Raw genomic sequence first — 19,195 nt, 5'->3', positions numbered from 1 at the left:
TTTAATTTGCATTAATATGTATAAGAAGCTCAGAAACCTAGTGTGTTGTTTTGGAGAAAATATCAGGGATGGATCTCAATGACTTAAAAAAGGTCTTGCAATTTTTCTATGGAAATATTTAATGCTTAGTTAGAGTCATGCAGAAATTTGGGGAAGATAATAATGGTTTATTTTAATGCAAAGTTTGATACATTTAGTTATTTGAATTCTTTGGCTCTATAATAAATTATTTCATATTGTACATACTGTGTTCCCACACAGTTCTTTGTGGCTAAAATTCTTTTTTCATATGAGAAGCGAATGGCTTTGGTGCACTTCAACAGTAAAACTATAATCTTTGTGCTTCTTACTACATAATTGCCAAAGCTACAATATTCTGCCTGGCATATTGCTTTCAGTCCTGCTGCTTCCATACATGCCAGTTGCTTTGCCACAGATTACACCTTCCACCATTTTTCATGCTAAGCATTTATTGAACCTCTGAATTGACTCTGTTTCTTAATGTGCTAGCTTCTATTTAATTTTGTGTTCTTGTTTCTTACAGTTGACCGTATTGTGGGTCTAGATCAAGTTACTGGAATAACAGAAACTGCATTTGGCTCAGCTTACAAGACCAAAAAAGGAATGTTTCGTACAGTGGGGCAGCTATACAAAGAGTCACTCACCAAACTGATGGCCACACTCCGAAACACTAACCCAAATTTTGTTCGGTGTATCATTCCAAACCATGAAAAGAGGGTATGTGCTATTTCTAGAATAATATTATCTGATTTCATGTTCAATATACTTCTCTCTTTTTTTTCCAATTAAGGAAATTGATATATCTGTATTTGAGGAGTTCGGTATGCCATTATATCACCCTTTAACTTCCATTAGGTGCAAAGTATTTAATCTGCACTTAGAAGAGTCTTAAGGTTGTATGGGCAAGAAAAGGCTAAATAAGGGGCGTTCTTCCAGGATAAATGGTAAAATTTTTATATCAAGTAACAAAATGGCAATTACACACTAGTGCAACATTTTCCTAGAAATAAATATCAGCTAAGTGCCTTGTAGTTTCCATTTGGGTGCTCTTACAGCCTTTTGCAACCAAATAATTTATTGAAAATCCCAAATTTTGATTCCAAAATCCCAGGTTGATTTATTTATGGTTCAGTATGGTACTATGATAGCAGCTTTGTCAGATTTCCACATGCAGTCGACAGAGCAGTTTATTTCTCTCTTGCTCCAAACAAAAAGAATCCTGGTGATTGATTGATTTTTGACAAACAAACAGTCCCTCTCCCACCCACTGTCTGGGGAGTGAAGGACAAAACAAAAGCTTACAAAACAATGAAGCAAAAAGCTTCAATTAGAGTCTGTCTTGCCTTACTTACATGTACACACACTGAAGGAGCCTCCATGTTTTACCCTTGACTTATCCATGACTTAAGGTAAAATCCATAATTTTAGCCCCAAAACCTGCCCTTGACTTATTCATGAGATCAAGTATATACAGTATGTCAAGGTAACCCTGATAAAGAGAGAAACTGTCTAATGGCAAAATAATCTCAGTTTTATTTTGTGGGTTTTACAGTTAGCCCACTGTATATGGATTCAAGCATTCACAACTTGAAAATATTCAAATATATATTCCACTTGATTTTGCCATTTTCTAAATGAGATACCACTTTACTACAACACTATATTGAATGGAACTTCAGCATTCATGGATTTTGCTATCCACAGGGGGTCCTGGAACCAAACCCCAGCAGATACTAAGGGTCCACTGTATTACCAATTTAACAGTCCCATTTTAATTATGTTTTAATACAGTATTGGATAGGTTTTTTATTGTTTTATGTTTGTATACCAAAGCCTGGTCAGCTAATGTAGAATAAACTTGATTGAGTATTTACGGTTATAATAACGCTTGGGTCACATACTCTAAAACACTTCCTCATTAGTGGCTAATGTCATTCTATGGCTAAAGTTGGTTGCTTTTTCTGTAACTGAACTTTGTCTCAATATTTAGGCTGGAAAACTGGATCCACACTTAGTTCTAGATCAACTTCGATGTAATGGTGTTCTAGAAGGAATAAGAATTTGTCGACAAGGCTTTCCCAACAGAATAGTGTTCCAAGAATTTAGACAGAGGTACTATAATAAGTAACTTGTTCTTGTTGTGCATGTGTATGTGAAAGGTTTCTGTTACCTTCAAAAAATTAAACCCGAACTTTTACCTTCCTCACCATCTTCATGTAATCAAACATTTCAGGTCTCTACTAAAAACTAGCTGTGTATCTTGTAATGGATTGACTGTCTTTTTCTTTATTAATTTGTAGGTATGAGATCCTGACCCCTAATGCAATTCCTAAGGGTTTTATGGATGGGAAGCAGGCTTGTGAGAGAATGGTAAGCTATTCAGTAGCAATCTTAGCTTGAAAAACTGATTTCTTGCTAGTGTTCTCCAGGTAAAACAAATTATTTGACTTTTGCATAGATCAGAGCATTGGAGCTGGATCCCAACTTGTATAGAATTGGACAGAGCAAGATCTTTTTCCGCGCTGGTGTTCTGGCACATCTTGAAGAAGAAAGGGATCTGAAGATAACTGACATCATTATCTTCTTTCAGGCAGTCTGCAGGGGATATCTTGCCAGAAAGTAAGAGACTATAGTAATTCAGACAAAAATTTCTGCATAAAATTTTAGGACATTGTTTATCTGGAGGGACTGGGTCCACACTAAAATATATGGTGCCAAACAGACAGGCCAAAATAAAGCTGCTTCAAGTCACTTTGGAGATATGCTGTTTAAATGACACATGCATCTTAAGAGGCCAGACACGGCATCAAAGCTATGCTGCAGTCCTTAGGATTAGAGTGTGGCTCTGGCATTGGCTTCTGACTTGTTAGGACACATGCATAATTTAAAAAACATATCTCCAAAGTGATCCGAAGCAGCTTTATTTTGGCCTGTCTGTTCGGGCCCTTAGTTAAAGGAAGTGTGGTATCCTTTGAATTTTTACGTTTATTCCTGAAAAGTTTCTTTACATGTTGGAGCAAGCCGCCTGATAATCATTTTTTTACTGCCAGGGCAGAAGCATAGTTCTTGCCTCTTCCATTTAGATATGACTTTTTAATGGTTACACAAAATATTTTGAAATATAAAGCAAGTACTTTCAGCTGCATTGCAAAATATATATATATATCTCCTTTTGTGGTTGTCTTTAGGGCCTTTGCTAAGAAACAACAACAGCTGAGTGCTCTGAAAGTCCTTCAGAGAAATTGTGCTGCCTATTTGAAGTTAAGGCATTGGCAGTGGTGGAGAGTGTTTACAAAGGTATACCCCTCCCTTCATTTCCCTGCTTGTTAAAGTGCTGGGATTCTCAGCAGCAAAGGAGAACTGTCCCATGTTATCCTCTTGTTTCTTGTACAAAACTTTGCAGGTGAAGCCTCTGCTTCAGGTTACACGTCAGGAGGAAGAACTTCAAGCTAAAGATGAAGAGTTACTGAAAGTTAAGGAGAGACAGATAAAGGTGGAATTGGAACTTGAAGAGATGGAAAGGAAGCATCAGCAGGTCAGTAAACCTATGTTCTAAATAGTTACTTACCTGTATACATAATGACTCGGTGACCTTATCAACTTTTGTACAAAATAATTTGATCCTGAACACTTCTAGTTGTCATTTCAATATGGTGCATAACTTTATCATCTATCAAAAACTATTCTAACTTTCTGTTTACTGTATTTAGTTAAATCTTTGTAAAATGTGTTACATAGTGTATATAGAAATAAAAACCAGATGTATCACGTCAAATAGCTAAAGAGCTAGCTATAGCACTCTTCTTTTACTGGGTCTTGTTTGAGAAAACTGGAGAAGTTTTCCTTTGGAAATGAAAGACCTGGATCTCAAATACTGCTTGGGAGTGCAAAGAACACTATGCTATGGAATGCCACAGATCTGCACCTCAGTTCTTTGTGAGCACTAGTCCATTTGTACAAGTGTGTGTAATTTTTCTTCTTTGACTATAAGAATTCCTAAAGCATTGTATACAGCAGTGGTTCCCAACCTGTGGGTTGGGACCCCTTTGGGGGTCGAATGACTCTTTCATGGGGGTCGCCTAAGGCCATTGGAAAATACCTATTTAATTACAGTTATGAAGTAGCAATGAAAATAATTTCATGGGTTTGGGTCACCACAACATGAGGAACTGTATTAAAGGGTCACAGCATTAGGAAGGTTGGGAACCACTGGTATACAGGCTTTGGAAGAAGAAGCTGGAATAGATGACAGCTATATTGGCTCCATCTTGTTTGCTCTTCTCATCAGTTTATTTTCAGAAGCCCCTCCCTCTTCTCCCACTAGTAACAACTGGACAAAACAGAGTAAAATATGCAAAGTTGTAAGAAAACCCTTCCAGCATTTATCTTTGTTCATAGTCTTTGCTGTTGTTAGTGGTAGAAACTCTTGATGCCTACTAATTTCTTTTTCATGTTTTTTTTTTTTTTTTTTTTTTTTTTTTGCAATGTAATAAGCTGCATTCAACTGTGTTTTACCAAGGTAAATTCCCATAGACTGTCACTTGCTGAGGCCATATTAAAAATGATTGACAGTCTTTCTTTTCATGTTTGTAGTTGCTGGAAGAAAAAAACATTCTGGCAGAGCAGTTACAAGCAGAGACAGAGCTCTTTGCTGAAGCTGAGGAGATGAGAGCCCGCCTGGCTGCAAAGAAGCAAGAATTAGAAGAAATTCTACATGATTTAGAATCTAGGGTAGAGGAGGAAGAAGAAAGGAACCAAGTGCTACAGAATGAAAAGAAAAAAATGCAAACTCACATACAGGTATTTCTCAATGCACTGATGGAAGATTATCTGGAAAGTCTTGATTTCTTAATAAAATGATCTGAAAGCAGTAGAAATTGTGCTATTTTCAGTGTAATTAAGGTGTGCTTTCTATTTCAGGACCTGGAGGAGCAGCTTGATGAGGAGGAAGGTGCTCGACAGAAGCTGCAACTTGAGAAGGTAACAGCTGAAGCCAAAATAAAGAAGATGGAAGAAGAAATCTTATTGTTAGAGGATCAGAACTCAAAATTTCTTAAGGTGAGATTGTGATGCATTCCACTAATACTAGTGAATTTGGCAACAATAAGACTTATGTTAGGCTTGTGCTTGCTCCCCCAATGCTCTTTTGAAAGTTGTGGAAGAATAGCCTGGAGAACCTAAAAATAAAATGTTGTCTTTCTACATCAGCATCTGATTGAAAGACCCATGGGTAAATGTGTTTACTATACTGACTAGATTATAGGAAATCTCACAGATCTGAACATACAGTGCACCAGCGTTATATGCGGGCGTGTATTACATGGATTCCAGTATACGCTGGAAGCCACAACGGAAGTAAGAGAGGCACGTGCCGGAAGGAAACAATGGCATGTGCTCCCGCGGCATGCACCCCGCATGCCGCCTCCGCAGGCACGAGCCCACGGAGCATCTGCATTTTTTCCTTTACGCGGGGGGTGGGGGCGGAATGGATCCCCTGTGTAAAGGAAGGGCGGACTGTACAATAAATTTACATAAAATAATATATTACAGTTGCATCACAGCTAAAGAGCTTTTTCACTGCTTTTTACTGATGAAGCTTTACATGCATACATTGCTAAAAAGCCTTGTGTTTTTCCTCCATTTGCCCTGAATTTCTGAGAAAGTAGTCAATATCTGACTATATTCAAACTACAGTGAGAGATCCTGCTCTGACACACACTCTCTTATAAATGCCACCAAAATAAATACTTATGTGACAGTGCATCCCCAGTCTGAAGCAGACCCTTTTAAAAGATCTCTTGTTTTAAAACTACTGTGCAATAATGATGATGATTATATTAACCTTTTATTTATAAAGCGCTGTAAATTTACACAGCGCTGTACATACAATGTTTTTAATCAGACGGTTCCCTGCCCTCAGGCTACAATCTAAAAAGTCAAAGGAGAAGGGAGTGGTGGTGGGGAAGGGGATGAGGTCCAGCAGTCTTCTCTACCTCCAAAGCCTGGACCAAGGCAGATGGACTGGAGGGAGGACTTGGCTTCTTGGAGCTAGCCTGCCTCTCTCTCCCTCAAGATGGAGGATCTTCTCCCTGAAAATATTATTATTATTATTATTATTATTATTATTATTATTATTATTATTATTATTAACCTTTATTTATAAAGCGCTGTAAATTTACACAGCGCTGTACATACAATCTTTTTAATTAAACGGTTCCCTGCTCTCAGGCTTACAATCTAAAAGACATGACATAAAAGGAGAAGGGAAAGGTGGTGGGGCTAGTAGGCTAATACATATAAAGTACATAGCAATACAGGAAATGGTTCGATAAAACAGGCATCAAAAGAACATCAAATAGCAAGCGACAATTATGCAATGCCTGGGAACGCTTCTCTGAACAGGATGGTCTTCAACTCTGTTTTGAAGCTGGTTAAAGAAGTGATGGCCCTTGCTTGCGGGGGAAGAAGGTTCCAGGAGTGAGGGGCAGCGAGTGAAAGGGGGCGAATCCGAGATGGGCCCGATCCAGCTGTGTTCCACGCTGGAAGCCTTCAAGAAGGCTTTGAAAACGCATCTTTTTCAGATAGCATACCCCCCCTGATTCTCTTTAGAGATAGAATACCCTAATTAAGATCTGGATATCCAACCACAACCGATTGTTTTTAAATTGATTTGTATTTGCTATGAGACTTTTATTGAATTGTATAATATTGCTGATGTAACTGTTGATATACTGTATTGCTTGATTATTGTACTGTTTTGTATTGCACTGTATTGTATTGTGACATATGCCACATAACCGGTATAATGTGAACTGCTTTGATCAGACGGAAAAGCGCTATACAAATAAAAATTTTATTATTATTATTTATTTATGAAGGGAGGGCTTCTCTTCTTCCAGGCAGGCCTGTTGGAGATAGCCTGCCTTCCTCTCCCTCAAGAATGATGGTAATATGGATGTGATTCAAAACTGTAGACAAGCTTTTATGAAGATAAAATCTAAACTTTATTAAACAAAGGTTTCAAACAGATGTTACTTGAATAGTTTTAAAATAAGCAATTGTTGGTTCAGGCACTTGTATTTCTTAGTACAATTGGTAAGATTACTTTTTTGAATGTTAACTTTGTTACAAAACCTCAACTCTCCACAAAGTTTCAGTGTTATTGGTTCTCAAGGACACTCAACACTGTCCTTTCCTGCTTATTCTCCTAAATCTACACACTAATAGTATTGCCACTTAGGCTAACTATAATAACTCCCTCACTTGAAGTATTTCTCTAGACTTTAACCACAGTTCCCCTCTGGAACTCTCAGAACCTATGCCCTTCTCTGGACCCGGCAGAACCCTATCTAAGATTCCCGCTGCCACAAATGGAATTTTTCAACCTTCCCCAGCCAGCATCCTATTGGTTGATATCAGCTAGCATTTGTTTGGCTGTTGTCAAGGCTAGGCTAATCTGTCTTTCTCTACACCTGGCCAATCCCTTGCACTGAGCAAACCATTGCAGTTTGTCAGGAAAATATCCAGTGATCTCAGAAATCATACTGAGGCCTAAATCCTGTGAGTGCACTATACTGGTGTAACTACTGTCATAAATAATCCTAAATAACTGCCAGCATGGGAAGTGGTGGGTGGGTTTGGTGAATGACTGCAGATGTAATAGATGTGCCACTCTTCACCACTTCTGTGTGACTCTTGGAAAAAGTGCAGCCATGTACCAGCAGGATTCTAGCCAAACCATATCATTTCTTGTTCTGCCTTTAATGGACAGGTGGAGTTTTATGGTAGATATGGTAATCTTCTAGACTTTATAGAATAAAGGTTTGCTTACTAATAAATTGGCCTCTTCAGTCAAGGGTGCATTAAAGATCCTGGGTTTTCATTAAGTGTACCCTTTGAAGACTGATCTACTTGACATGCCCCTGTGTGGGTAGACAAGAGGAGACATTTCAGAGTATCTACTCCTTCCCCCCCCCCAAACCATGCTGCCCTGATGTAGCCCCAGTAATATCTTAAGTAAAAAACTATGTTGTAAGCCAGGGGTAGGCAACCTTTTTGAGCCGGGGGCCGGGTTGCTGTCCCTCAGACAACTGGGGGCCGAAGTCAAAAAATAAATAATTTAAAAAAATTTTTAAAAAAATTAAATAAATAAATAAACTGGGACAAATGTAGGACAACATTTCCAAAGGGACACTTTTTTTTAAAAAAGTGGAGGACATGCAAAAAAAATTGCTGATTTTTAAAAAAATGTTAATAAATGCATGTTTCTGAGGCGTCTATAGACAATTGCCCCACCATGCCCCTCGCACGAGAGGCCCAAGGCCCCGGCGGCAATCGGCGGCAGAATCGGGCTGGGGCCGGTTCCAAGGCCTCGCCGGGCCGCATCCAGCCCGCAGGCCGCAGGTTGCCTACTCCTGTTGTAAGCTTTGCCCTTTTATAAAGCTCTGCAAGAAACTTTAGTGATGTGATTTTTTTTATTGTGTAACTGTGTAAAATTACTAAATATGGGGCTTACCTAAACTTACTTTAACTGCCTCAAAGCTCTAATTGCTTTGTAGCAGCAGAAACATCTTCCCAGCTGTCATGGACAGTTGTTCTAAATATTGTGAGGGGAAACAGCAAAAACAATGAAAAGTCTTGATTTCTCAAAACTATCATTTATTGTTATACTGCCTGAAACTAAGGCCCGTGTCTAGTTTGTTGGGCCCATATGTATACTACTTTAAGTGTTGCTTTCTTATGAATTAGGAGAAGAAATTAATGGAAGATAGAATTGCAGAATGTACTTCGCAGCTGGCTGAAGAAGAGGAAAAGGCCAAAAATTTAGCTAAACTCAAAAACAAGCAGGAAATGATGATCACAGATCTGGAAGGTTAGCAGTCTCAGTATTTGCCAAATTTGCATAATAGAAACGAGTTTTCTTTGATGCATTAATATTTATCATTTTCTGAAGAAAATAATACAATAATATTTGACCATAGTGTCCGCCTGCCAGCTATTAAGATGGGCATTTTGTCAAAAAAGATTTGGCCAAGCATTTTTGAAGGGTCATGTGTTTTAGAACAGAAGAAAGATACATTAATAGATTTGATTCTTTCCTTTTGCAAGTTAATTCGTAGGATGTCTTTCAATATGTGTATTCCCATAGTAGCGTACACAGTGAAATAATTTTTTAAAAAACTCAGTAAAACTCAGTAGAGAGTCATAAAAATTAGCAGCCACTGTAGATCAATAAAATTTGCTAAAACCTTTTCAGTAACCAGATAAAATCAACTATAAAGCATGTTGGAACAGATGGGCATTTTTTAAAAAATGTTCATCTGGTATGGAGAATACTTCAAAGTTGGTAACACGCAGGTTTGTTTGGGGAGGGTGTTCCATATAGAAGGTATCCCAGCTGAGGAACTATATTTCTCAGCTGTTACTTGCTTAATTCCAGAAGAAGTGGGTGTCCTGTGAATAATGTTAGAATTTTTATTCCAGAGTTGCTCTCCCTCCTGACCTAAGAGCATATCTTTCTTGTCTCAATTAAGCTTCCATTCATTGGCCTTATCCAACTCATGACTCCTACAGGCTTCATTGAAAACCTCAGTAGCTTTCATGTTAATACAAGAAATAGTCAAAGTAATGTGTGTAATGTGTATACTGGTGATACAGAGTGCTAGCCAAATAGGCTGAAGCTGAATAATGAAGGTAACATCTAGCATGGTCTATACCAGTGGTCCCCAAACTGTACCCTCTAAGAGATTTTGGACTTCAGCTCCCAGAAGCCTCAGCCATGTTGGCCAATAGTCTGGGATTTTGGGAAATGAAGTCCAAAATTCCTTAAAGAGTACAGTTAGGGAATCACTGGTCTATACTTTTTAAAGTTCATGTTTAATATACATTATTGGAGAGCTAGCACTCAATAATAATAATAATAATAATAATAGGATTTATTTATATGCCACCCAATCGCTGGGAATCCGGGCGGTTTACAACAGTGGATAATAGATGGTTCCCTGCTCTCAGGCTTACAATCTAAAAAGACACGACACAAAAGGAGAAGGGAATGGTGAGAGGGGGAGGGGATCAGGTCCAGCATTCTTCTCTCCCTCTGAGGCCTGGACCAAGGCAGATGGACTGGAGGGGGAGGGTTCTTTTTCTTAATCATTAGCTGATTATGGAAAGCATAAAAGCTAACAATTTAGATTATCTGCCAACATACTACAGTAGGTAACTAAAATAGAAAAAGAAGCTATGCTTCCCACAGTTTTCCAGAGTGTTTCCCTTTTGCTTCTTTTTGATTTTGAAGCAACAAGAGAATTAAACATAGAAATGCTTAAGTCAACCTTCAGATCCTGCCTAGCCTAACTTCCTGTAATCCTCACTCCCATAACATGCTAGGGACATCAGTTCCCCATGAGCTCCTAGATTGAGAACCAGAGACTTAAACACACAAGTTTTGTATCTATATCTACCAGAAATAGCCAACAGAAGAAAGCAGTTAGCATATTTCTGCTAAGAAATGATTATGAGTATAGCAGAGGGCAACTTGTATCCAGGTATCACTGGCTTACAATTCCTGTCAACCATAGGAAGCATAGTTAATAGTGGCAAATGCCAGAATTTGCAGGCCAGTAACATCTGGAGGACACAGGTTGCCAACCTTGCAGACTCCCATTCAACAGAAACTTGATACACTTCTCATCCCAGTTTTTATTGTAAAGTACTAGTGCAGAGTCTATCTAAATTCTTGTTATTGACAAGAGATTTCTAATTTCTCTTAAGGGTTAGCTTTCTGATCACATCATTCTTCATGCTGCTAGCAGGCTGCTGCTTACAAAATCTTTAAAATTTCAAGATTTTTGTTTTTGTTGTCCTATCTGAGTCATCCTGAGTCACATTTTCATAAGTTTTTCTTAAATCATTGAAATGTATACACCAACCTTCTGTAACATATCATAATGGTGGCTTAGCCATTGATCAGGGATGCTGGGTGGCATCTAAAGGGGATCAGTTCAGAGGATATATACTTATCACCGACATATTTTGTGGGTACCGAATTAGCACTTTTTGATTACTTTATATCATTTTTAGCCGGTTCATCCTGGGTTTTCTCTCTGTAGTAATCAGAAGGAAAAAAATTCCCCACTCACCATTATTTTTTTTTTAAAGAACGCTTGAAAAAAGAAGAGAAGACTCGTCAAGAGCTGGAAAAGGCTAAAAGAAAACTTGATGGAGAAACCACTGACCTACAGGACCAAATTGCAGAGCTACAAGCTCAGATTGAGGAACTGAAAATCCAGCTTGCCAAGAAGGAGGAGGAGCTACAGGCTGCCCTTGCCAGGTAAGATACTGAAGTCCATTACAAAGATGGTTATATTGTTTCCGTTGGGGCGTGAGCATACGCAGATTTCCCTTTACGCAGCCCGCTGTAAATAAATAATACAAAAAGTGCAATATTAAAAAGTAGTACTCTTTTTTCAGCACCCATTTATTTTCCAAAAGACCACTTAACTTGTGTTTATCTCCCAAGTAATTTTGTAAGTGAGGAATTCATCATCCCACTATTACTGAATAAATTTATTGGCCATACTACATAAAAAGAGTACAGCTTTCTTATAGCTGGAGATATATACTTCCTAACACATTTGTACTCCTGTTTTCCCTCTGAATTTGTGGGGGTTAGGGGCAGAGTACCCTTGCGAATCTGAAAAATTCATAAATAATGGGGGGGGGGGGGATAGTATGCACGCGTTTCCCTTTGGAAGCATCAAAAAGCTCTAGCAAGCTGTTTAAGGTGCTGGAGGGCAGGGGAGTGTGTGCTGGCCGCTTCCTCCTTCAATCCCAAGGCTTGAGAGAGATCCCCAGACCTCTCTCACACCTTGAGAGTGAAGGAAGGAGAGCACTTTGGCTATTTCCTTCTTCAGTCCCAAGGCTTGCGAGAGATACCTAGACCTCTCTCAAACCTTGAGAGCGAAGGAAGGAGGGTGCTTTGGCTGTTTCCTCCTTCAGTCCCAAGGCTTGAGAGAAGTCCCAAGGCTTGAGAGAGATCCCCAGACCTCTCTCAGACCTTGAGAGTGAAGGAAGAAGAGCGCTTTGGCCACTTCCTCCTTCAATTTCAAGGCTTGAGAGAGATCCCCAGACCTCTCTCAGACCTTGGGAGCAAAGGAAGGAGGGTGCTTTGGCTGCTTCCTCCTTCAGTCCCAAGGCTTGAGGAAGCTCAATTATTTCTGAGTCCCTAGCTGTATGTCCTCAGCTTTTCCCTCACACATAGGGGAAAAGCCTAGAGGGACAGAGAGGGAGGGACTCATGAATAATCTATCCTGTGAATCTCAAAGCCACGAATCCGGAGGGACAACTGTATTCTTATCGCCCCCCTCCATAGTTGTGTAGGTTTTGCATCAGCTGTTTTGAGTCTGTAGTATAAAAGCCTCTCAACAGACAGACTTCACAGGCATTTGTATTTTTCAACTATGCCTAGGTCAACTTTGTCATACTTACCCAGTGGCCCTTGGTATACACTAGGGTTTTCCAGGACCCCCTGTGGATACCAAAATCTGTGGATTCACTGGTCTCATTATATACCGTGGTATAGTAAAATGGTGTCCCTCATCAAGGTTTGCTTTTTGGAATTTTTGGGGAGAGGGGAAATATTTTCAAGCTGTGGATGCTGAATCCATGGATATGGAGGACCACCTATATATGCACATTCAGTCCTTGCTTTACTTTGTTTACTACATACAGTCAGTCCTTGGAACTCACAGGGGATCCATTCTGCCCCTCCCCCCCCCCCAAGTTACAAAAAACTCGCGCACATTCATGAGTTGAATGGGATACATGTATGCGGGGGACACACCATAGGCGCATGCCCCATTGGGGTTAATGGCAGTTGCCCCTCCGCAGATTTTCAAGTCTGCAGATTTAAAGTCCATGGACTTGAAGGGGCAACTATAGTCCTACTGTACAGTGCCACTTATTTTAAAAGCCACTAGCCCTCAAATCAGAATCTTCATTGTTTATATTGTTGTTTTGATGTGTCGAAAACCATAGGCACCAATTTAAACCATTATCTGGTTTAGCTGTCTTAACTTCCTATTCAAATGTGTGTTCTTCCTGTTTTATATTTGTTCTTGTAATTTGTGAATAAAATTTACCATTATTTTTCAAGAAAGTAAATCTCACATAAGAAATTGTGGGGGATGTGATTGCTAAATGAAGAAATCACTGAATCACAGAGACATTAAATGTATAAACTTTGTGTTCAAATCTGTTAGAATCTTTGGGCTACTATGTTTTATGTATGTCAGGAGTTTTTTTGTTAAAAGGGATGCAAAAAAAAAGATCAAATCCAGTGGTGGGAAACTAGTTTGCCATATGTTTTGGACTCTCACTCCCATAATTCCTCACATTTGGCTATGGTAGGTAGGGGTGATGGGAACTGCAGGCTAAAAACACGCAGAGGGACAATCTCTGATCTAGTCCATGTTGTATAAAGCTATTCTTGATTTTCACCAACTCATTTAGGTACCCACACCTTTATCTCAGATGATGCCTGCTTGCCGCTTCCTTTTGCACCCTGGCCTTGACTTGAAGCCGTATTTATCAACCACACTAATAAACACTTTGCTGGAAGTATTCCAAGTGCAGAATTTTAATTCCATTTCCTTCCATTATGACTTTTGAAGAATATTTTAGAAAAGCAGAGATCCAAGCTCTATTCTTAGTCTAGGATTTGTGTTTTGTTTCTAGAGGGGACGAGGAAGCTGTCCAGAAGAACAATGCACTAAAACTAATACGTGAACTTCAAGCACAAATTGCAGAACTACAAGAGGACCTCGAATCAGAAAAGGCTTCACGCAACAAGGCAGAGAAGCAAAAGAGAGACCTAAGTGAGGAGTTAGAGGCACTGAAGACAGAGCTGGAAGATACCTTGGATACCACTGCAGCTCAGCAAGAGCTCAGGTTAGTGTACTACTGGAAATGTAACAGGAGTATTGTTGTAATGCCCTGATTCCCTATAAAGAGAAGAAATTTTACATTACAACTTTAAAGCACAGTTTTTCTAAACCCTTCTAAAGAGATGAAAGGAGGGCAAAGCTCATTTCAGACATTGATTCAAAGTAAATACAATAACTTAGATCTGTGCTAAAGCTCTCCCATGGGAGGGAAGTTGGAAAAGCTGTTGTTCGCTTATTGCAATAAGTTTAGGGTTGATTCATACATTATTTCTGACACAGATATATTTTTGTGTTTTTTAAAAAAAATCATTTTATTAATATTTTAAATTGTGATGTTAGACTTTTCCCCTTGCTGTGGAAATATGGCCTGAGTGAGAGAAGAATGACACATCAGTTATCCTAAAACTAGGTTATTCCATCCAAACTGGATTCTTGTTGCACCTACCTCAAAAGAAATGGTAGCAGTGTTTTGTGCTGTTGTACTGAAAATGATTAAGCTGCTTAAATATTTTTTTAAAAACTGACAGAAAATAAAGTATTGGATGCTGAACATCTTTAGCTCTTACCTCTCTGGCTTCCTTTAGGACGAAGCGTGAGCAGGAAGTTGCTGAACTGAAAAAAGCACTTGAAGAAGAAACAAAGAATCATGAAGCCCAAATACAGGATATTAGACAACGGCATGCAACTGCCTTGGAAGAACTCTCAGAACAGCTTGAACAGGCTAAAAGAGTGAGTGGAAAAGACATTTGAATGTGAAAGGATTTCATATGAATAGGAAGGGACTTAGGAACCCAGTATACATTGTGTCAGGTTCTACGGAAGGTAGGGTAACAAAATTATGTTCTAGTGTTAGTACTGCATTGTCATAGTGTAACTGCACTATGGATTTTGCTACTGAACATCTGCAGTTTGTATACATGACTGAGTGTCTCATATTATATGGTTACAATTTTCATTTGCCATTGCCTACATATGGAATTTGTAATGCTTGTTCCTTGACACATGTATTTATATGATACACCGTGTGTTCCTGCCACATTCTAATTTTTAAATATACACCAAAGACAGATGGATAACTGCTGTAGCTCCAGATGGTCTCTCATATACCCCTTGGACCTGGCTCACAAATCCCACCACTGCACCCAACTTTTTAAAAAGTGTTTTTTTAACTAAAAATGTCTCCCATCCCCCTGCTCTCCCCGGCACCAGGTAACATCCAGTGCTGGAAGCCCTTTTAGTTTGGGCACTTGGTCCCTAAATGGTTCGCCATCACTGCTCTATGCAGTTCAATTGTGATCTACAGTAGAAGCCTCACTTCTGGACTGGATATATATGTGATAAGGAGTGCAACATTACTGACATTACTTTCAGGCATTAATTTCTAGGAAATACATTCTTACCTTAGTCTTACACTGTATTACACTGCATCTTGTAGAAATATGAAATTTACAAACACTACTAAAGATTTGCAGTTATGTGTGATGCTATATCAAAGCTATTTGGAGTATTAATAGGAGAAATAATTCTTCTGAATGAAAACAGGTTGTTCCAGTATACTGCCTTATATGAAGAATTCGTTGATTTTCAGTGTTAATTGACCAAAAGAATTTCCCTGTTTTTGGTGTCGACACTGTATTTCAAACAAAGTTCTAATAACTAGCTTTCTTTTGCTTCTAGTTCAAAGCAAATCTTGAAAAGAACAAGCAGTGTTTGGAAACTGATAACAAAGAGCTGGCTTGTGAGGTGAAAGTGTTACAGCAAGTTAGATCTGAGTCAGAACACAAGAGGAAGAAGCTGGATGGTCAGGTGCAGGAACTGCAGGCCAAGGTTGCCGAAGGAGAGAGACTGAGGACAGAGCTGGCAGAAAAAACAAATAAACTGCAGGTACAGATTTGAATGTGTAATTGTTTCACATAACATGACAAACTGGCTAAAAGATTATTAGAAAACATCACTCTGTACATATCCTTTTGCTGTGACTATGATGTAGCATTACAAAGTGTATGGCACTTTATAATGTGTGGCATTGGTCCCAAGATTAAGAAGGGTGTGTTGCTAGTGATAAAAGTTTTTGTTGTACTACTTTGTGTCAGTAAGGACAGAACTACTTGACAAGGTATGATTTACACATGCTTACTTGACAAAGTGCTTGCAGCTTACAGTAAAATTTAGCCTCTTGTAATAAGGAGGCCTTGGGATCCTCTGGGTGATTTTAGGCAAGCCACACTCTCTCAAGCTATGAAGAGGACAATGGAAAATTTCCTCTGAATAACTTGCCAAGAAAACCCTTGGATAGTTGGAGTCAACTTGCAGACAGATAACTACAGCCCACCCGCTCCATACGTGGGCTTGCCATATGCAGACTTAAGCTTCTGTGTATGGCAAACCCAGGGACTTAAAATGGCACACATGCCACACTGTGCGCAAGAGCATGTGGTCATAGGATTTGAGGGCCCGCATTTTTTCAAAAGAAATCCCCAGCATATAAAAAGGGCCCACTCTACTACAAATAAGGAGGCTGTTCATATGGCTCAAGTCCTATGTTCTTTGTTCCTAACTGCTCACTTTCCCTTATTGGGCCACATCCTGCCTCTGTTCCAGCACTAATAGAGTCTGTGCCCCCCCCCCCAACACACACACATAAAACAAAACTTTAAATCCATTATTATCTTAATTTCACATAGCCTACACCTCTAATACAATCCTTTCCATATCTACAGTCCATCTGTAACTCAGTACTATGGTATGTGCAATACAATGTTAACAATATTATACCATCATATATTTCCCCTTAGAGTAATCAAAGCTGCTAAAAGCCTAAGTTAATTGTTTGTGCCCCTTCACTGCAGCTTATTCATCACGCATGACTTGAATGTTTATACAGGGCGCTCGCGCCATGTGCAGGTGTGCCATACGGGGCTTTAACCTAAGCCATGGGAGGTATGAAGATGAACATTATGGCGCTCCCTCATTAAAACAAATGAGATTTGAGCATACATGCTTTTCCCTATATACGTGGGGTGTGTGTGCTGAAACTGATCCCCCGCATATGGGGAGGGCCCACTGTACATATTCCTTTTCCAGTTATATTTTTCCCCACTTTTTCCTTTATTTTTTCTTTTGTAAATGTAATCTCAGCTCCCTGTTTCTTTATCTCTGTCTCATGTTTTTGTTTATTTGAATTCTAATTAGTCTTTCTGAATCTCTCTCTCTCTCTCTCTCTCTTTATCCCTTTCTCTTATAACAGTTGTTTATTCAATTTATTTGTTCATTATCTTTATACTGTTCAAAGAAAGTCCAATCTTTTTCTAAGTCTTCTATTTTGTTTCCCTGAATGCTTCTGAACATGTCCATCTCTTTCATCTCACCAAGTTTATTAATCCAGTCGTCAATAGTAGGATTTTTTTCTAGCTTCTAATTCTGTATGTAGATCAGCTTTGCTGCTATTGTCATGTATAGTATGATTCTCCAATGACATCTTTCCACTTCTTCTTCTAGTGTGTCTGTCATGTTCAGGAAAAAAGTTCTAAACAGAGTCTGTGTTTTGAAAGAATAATTTTCCATGTAATTAGAATGAAAAAGATAGTTTTTACCGCTGAACTAGGATTCAGCTATGGAATATTTAAGTTTAACATTATGAACGTATCTTAACTTCTATAAACAGTTCAGTGACAGAATCATTTTCTTACGGAGGCTAACTTTTCATTTGATTCTTTTCAAGGTTGAAACAAGGTTGTTCATGGTCATTTTCAAGTAATGATATTTATAAGTAATGCAGCTTATAACATTTGTGTAATAGATACCCTGAGACAGTAGAAAAAATGGAAAAGATGATCACGCATAATCAGAGACACTATTGGAGAAGACTTCAAGATGACTGCATCTTATTCTATTGCCAAAACATTGATAAGCCTTTGATTAAACTATATAGGAACAGCAGAGTCATCTTCATACTTCTGGGATGTGTGCGTGTGTGTGTGTGTATATCATATCATTCTTCTAGGACATATCAGTATATATCTCTAGTGTTAAAAGAGTATTCTTTTCTAGTCTAATTAACTTTAAGGAAAGGAAGAAATGAATCCGTTTGGACCTCGGAAGATCAAAGAGTGAATGCAGTAAATCTCATCAAAGTAATTAGACTTGTAATAGGAGATGCTAAAAAGAGTAAAAGAACTCATAGGCCCAAAACACACTGACCAAATAAAGTGGCTTCCAGCTACTGTAGGGGCATTGTATTCAAATGACGCACGCCCTCCAACACCGTGATCCAATCCTTTGGACTGGATCAAAAAGGAGTGGAAATAATCCAGCTCCTCCTTGCAGTGGTCAGCTTGAGACCACAGAGGCAGCCTGCTTTTGAAGCGGGCTGTGAGGTTGCCACAGTCCTGGCGTAATTGCAGACAGAATGGCCACAGGCCGCTCCCAACCACGTGTCTGCTTTGGCCCTTAGTTACACTGCAAACTGCTTGTAAGCTTCCTGCATGATCTGAAATTGAACCATAGAAATAAGTACAGGTTTAATGACAACAGGTTTAACATCAGACTTATTCATAGAAAGTGGACAGTTCTTTTGTTCTGTGTACTACAGTGGTGCCTCGGGTTACGAAATTAATTCGTTCCGCGGCCGCTTTCGTAACCCGAAAAGCCTTCGCAAGCCGAAAACCCATAGGCGCTAATGGGGAAAAGCCGCGATTTCGTGTGAAATAGCACCGAAAAGCACCAAAAATTTTTTCGTAACCCGAAAAAACATTCGTAACCCGGAACAATTATTTCCTATGGGATTTTTTCGTATCCCGGATATTTCGTAACCTGGGTATTTCGTATCCCGAGGTACCACTGTATTTGCCCTACTCAGTGACCTGCTAATATGTTACATCTAAAGCCATTGTTTTGTAGAATGAGCTAGACAATGTTTCAAGTCTCCTGGAAGAAGCAGAGAAAAAGGGTATAAAATTTGCCAAAGATGCTGCCAGTCTGGAGTCTCAGCTACAAGATACCCAGGTATGTTCACAATTTTAAAATGTATGTTTTTGAGTGCTTAAAATATTTTTATTCTGCCTTTAGATCCCCTCCAAGGTTGCTAAAAATGTAAGATTCAAAAAGTGGGGCCTTGGTATCTGCTAGGGTTTAGTTCTAGGGCCCTCCATGGATGCTCAGATGCCATTATATACAATGATGCAATAAAACTGTGTCCTTTATATAAAATGGCAAAATCAAGGTTTGCTTTT

At 39.0% G+C, this 19,195-nt stretch overlaps 1 protein-coding gene across 5 annotated transcripts in view; it reads left to right on the top strand.

Moving 5' to 3' along the window:
- The window catches only part of MYH10 (myosin heavy chain 10), a 126,733-nt gene that overhangs the window by 80,739 nt on the left and 26,799 nt on the right, over positions 1-19,195 (top strand). For all 5 annotated transcript variants that reach the window (XR_006101889.1, XM_042449135.1, XM_042449137.1 and 2 more), the window contains 14 exons: positions 545-738; positions 2,012-2,133; positions 2,322-2,391; positions 2,480-2,640; positions 3,210-3,318; positions 3,425-3,556; positions 4,615-4,821; positions 4,942-5,079; positions 8,770-8,893; positions 11,179-11,350; positions 13,756-13,968; positions 14,549-14,693; positions 15,642-15,848; positions 18,864-18,968. Coding sequence is in view for 4 of the 5 variants with exons in the window: in XM_042449135.1 (XP_042305069.1) it covers positions 545-738; positions 2,012-2,133; positions 2,322-2,391; positions 2,480-2,640; positions 3,210-3,318; positions 3,425-3,556; positions 4,615-4,821; positions 4,942-5,079; positions 8,770-8,893; positions 11,179-11,350; positions 13,756-13,968; positions 14,549-14,693; positions 15,642-15,848; positions 18,864-18,968 (2,099 nt within the window). In the remaining variant the exon portion in view is untranslated. The remainder of the gene's footprint in view (positions 1-544; positions 739-2,011; positions 2,134-2,321; positions 2,392-2,479; positions 2,641-3,209; positions 3,319-3,424; positions 3,557-4,614; positions 4,822-4,941; positions 5,080-8,769; positions 8,894-11,178; positions 11,351-13,755; positions 13,969-14,548; positions 14,694-15,641; positions 15,849-18,863; positions 18,969-19,195) is intronic.

Source organism: Sceloporus undulatus, chromosome 2, assembly GCF_019175285.1.
Source record: "Sceloporus undulatus isolate JIND9_A2432 ecotype Alabama chromosome 2, SceUnd_v1.1, whole genome shotgun sequence".
NCBI classification, from domain to species: domain Eukaryota; kingdom Metazoa; phylum Chordata; class Lepidosauria; order Squamata; family Phrynosomatidae; genus Sceloporus; species Sceloporus undulatus.
This window is presented reverse-complemented; position numbering and strand designations above follow the sequence as displayed.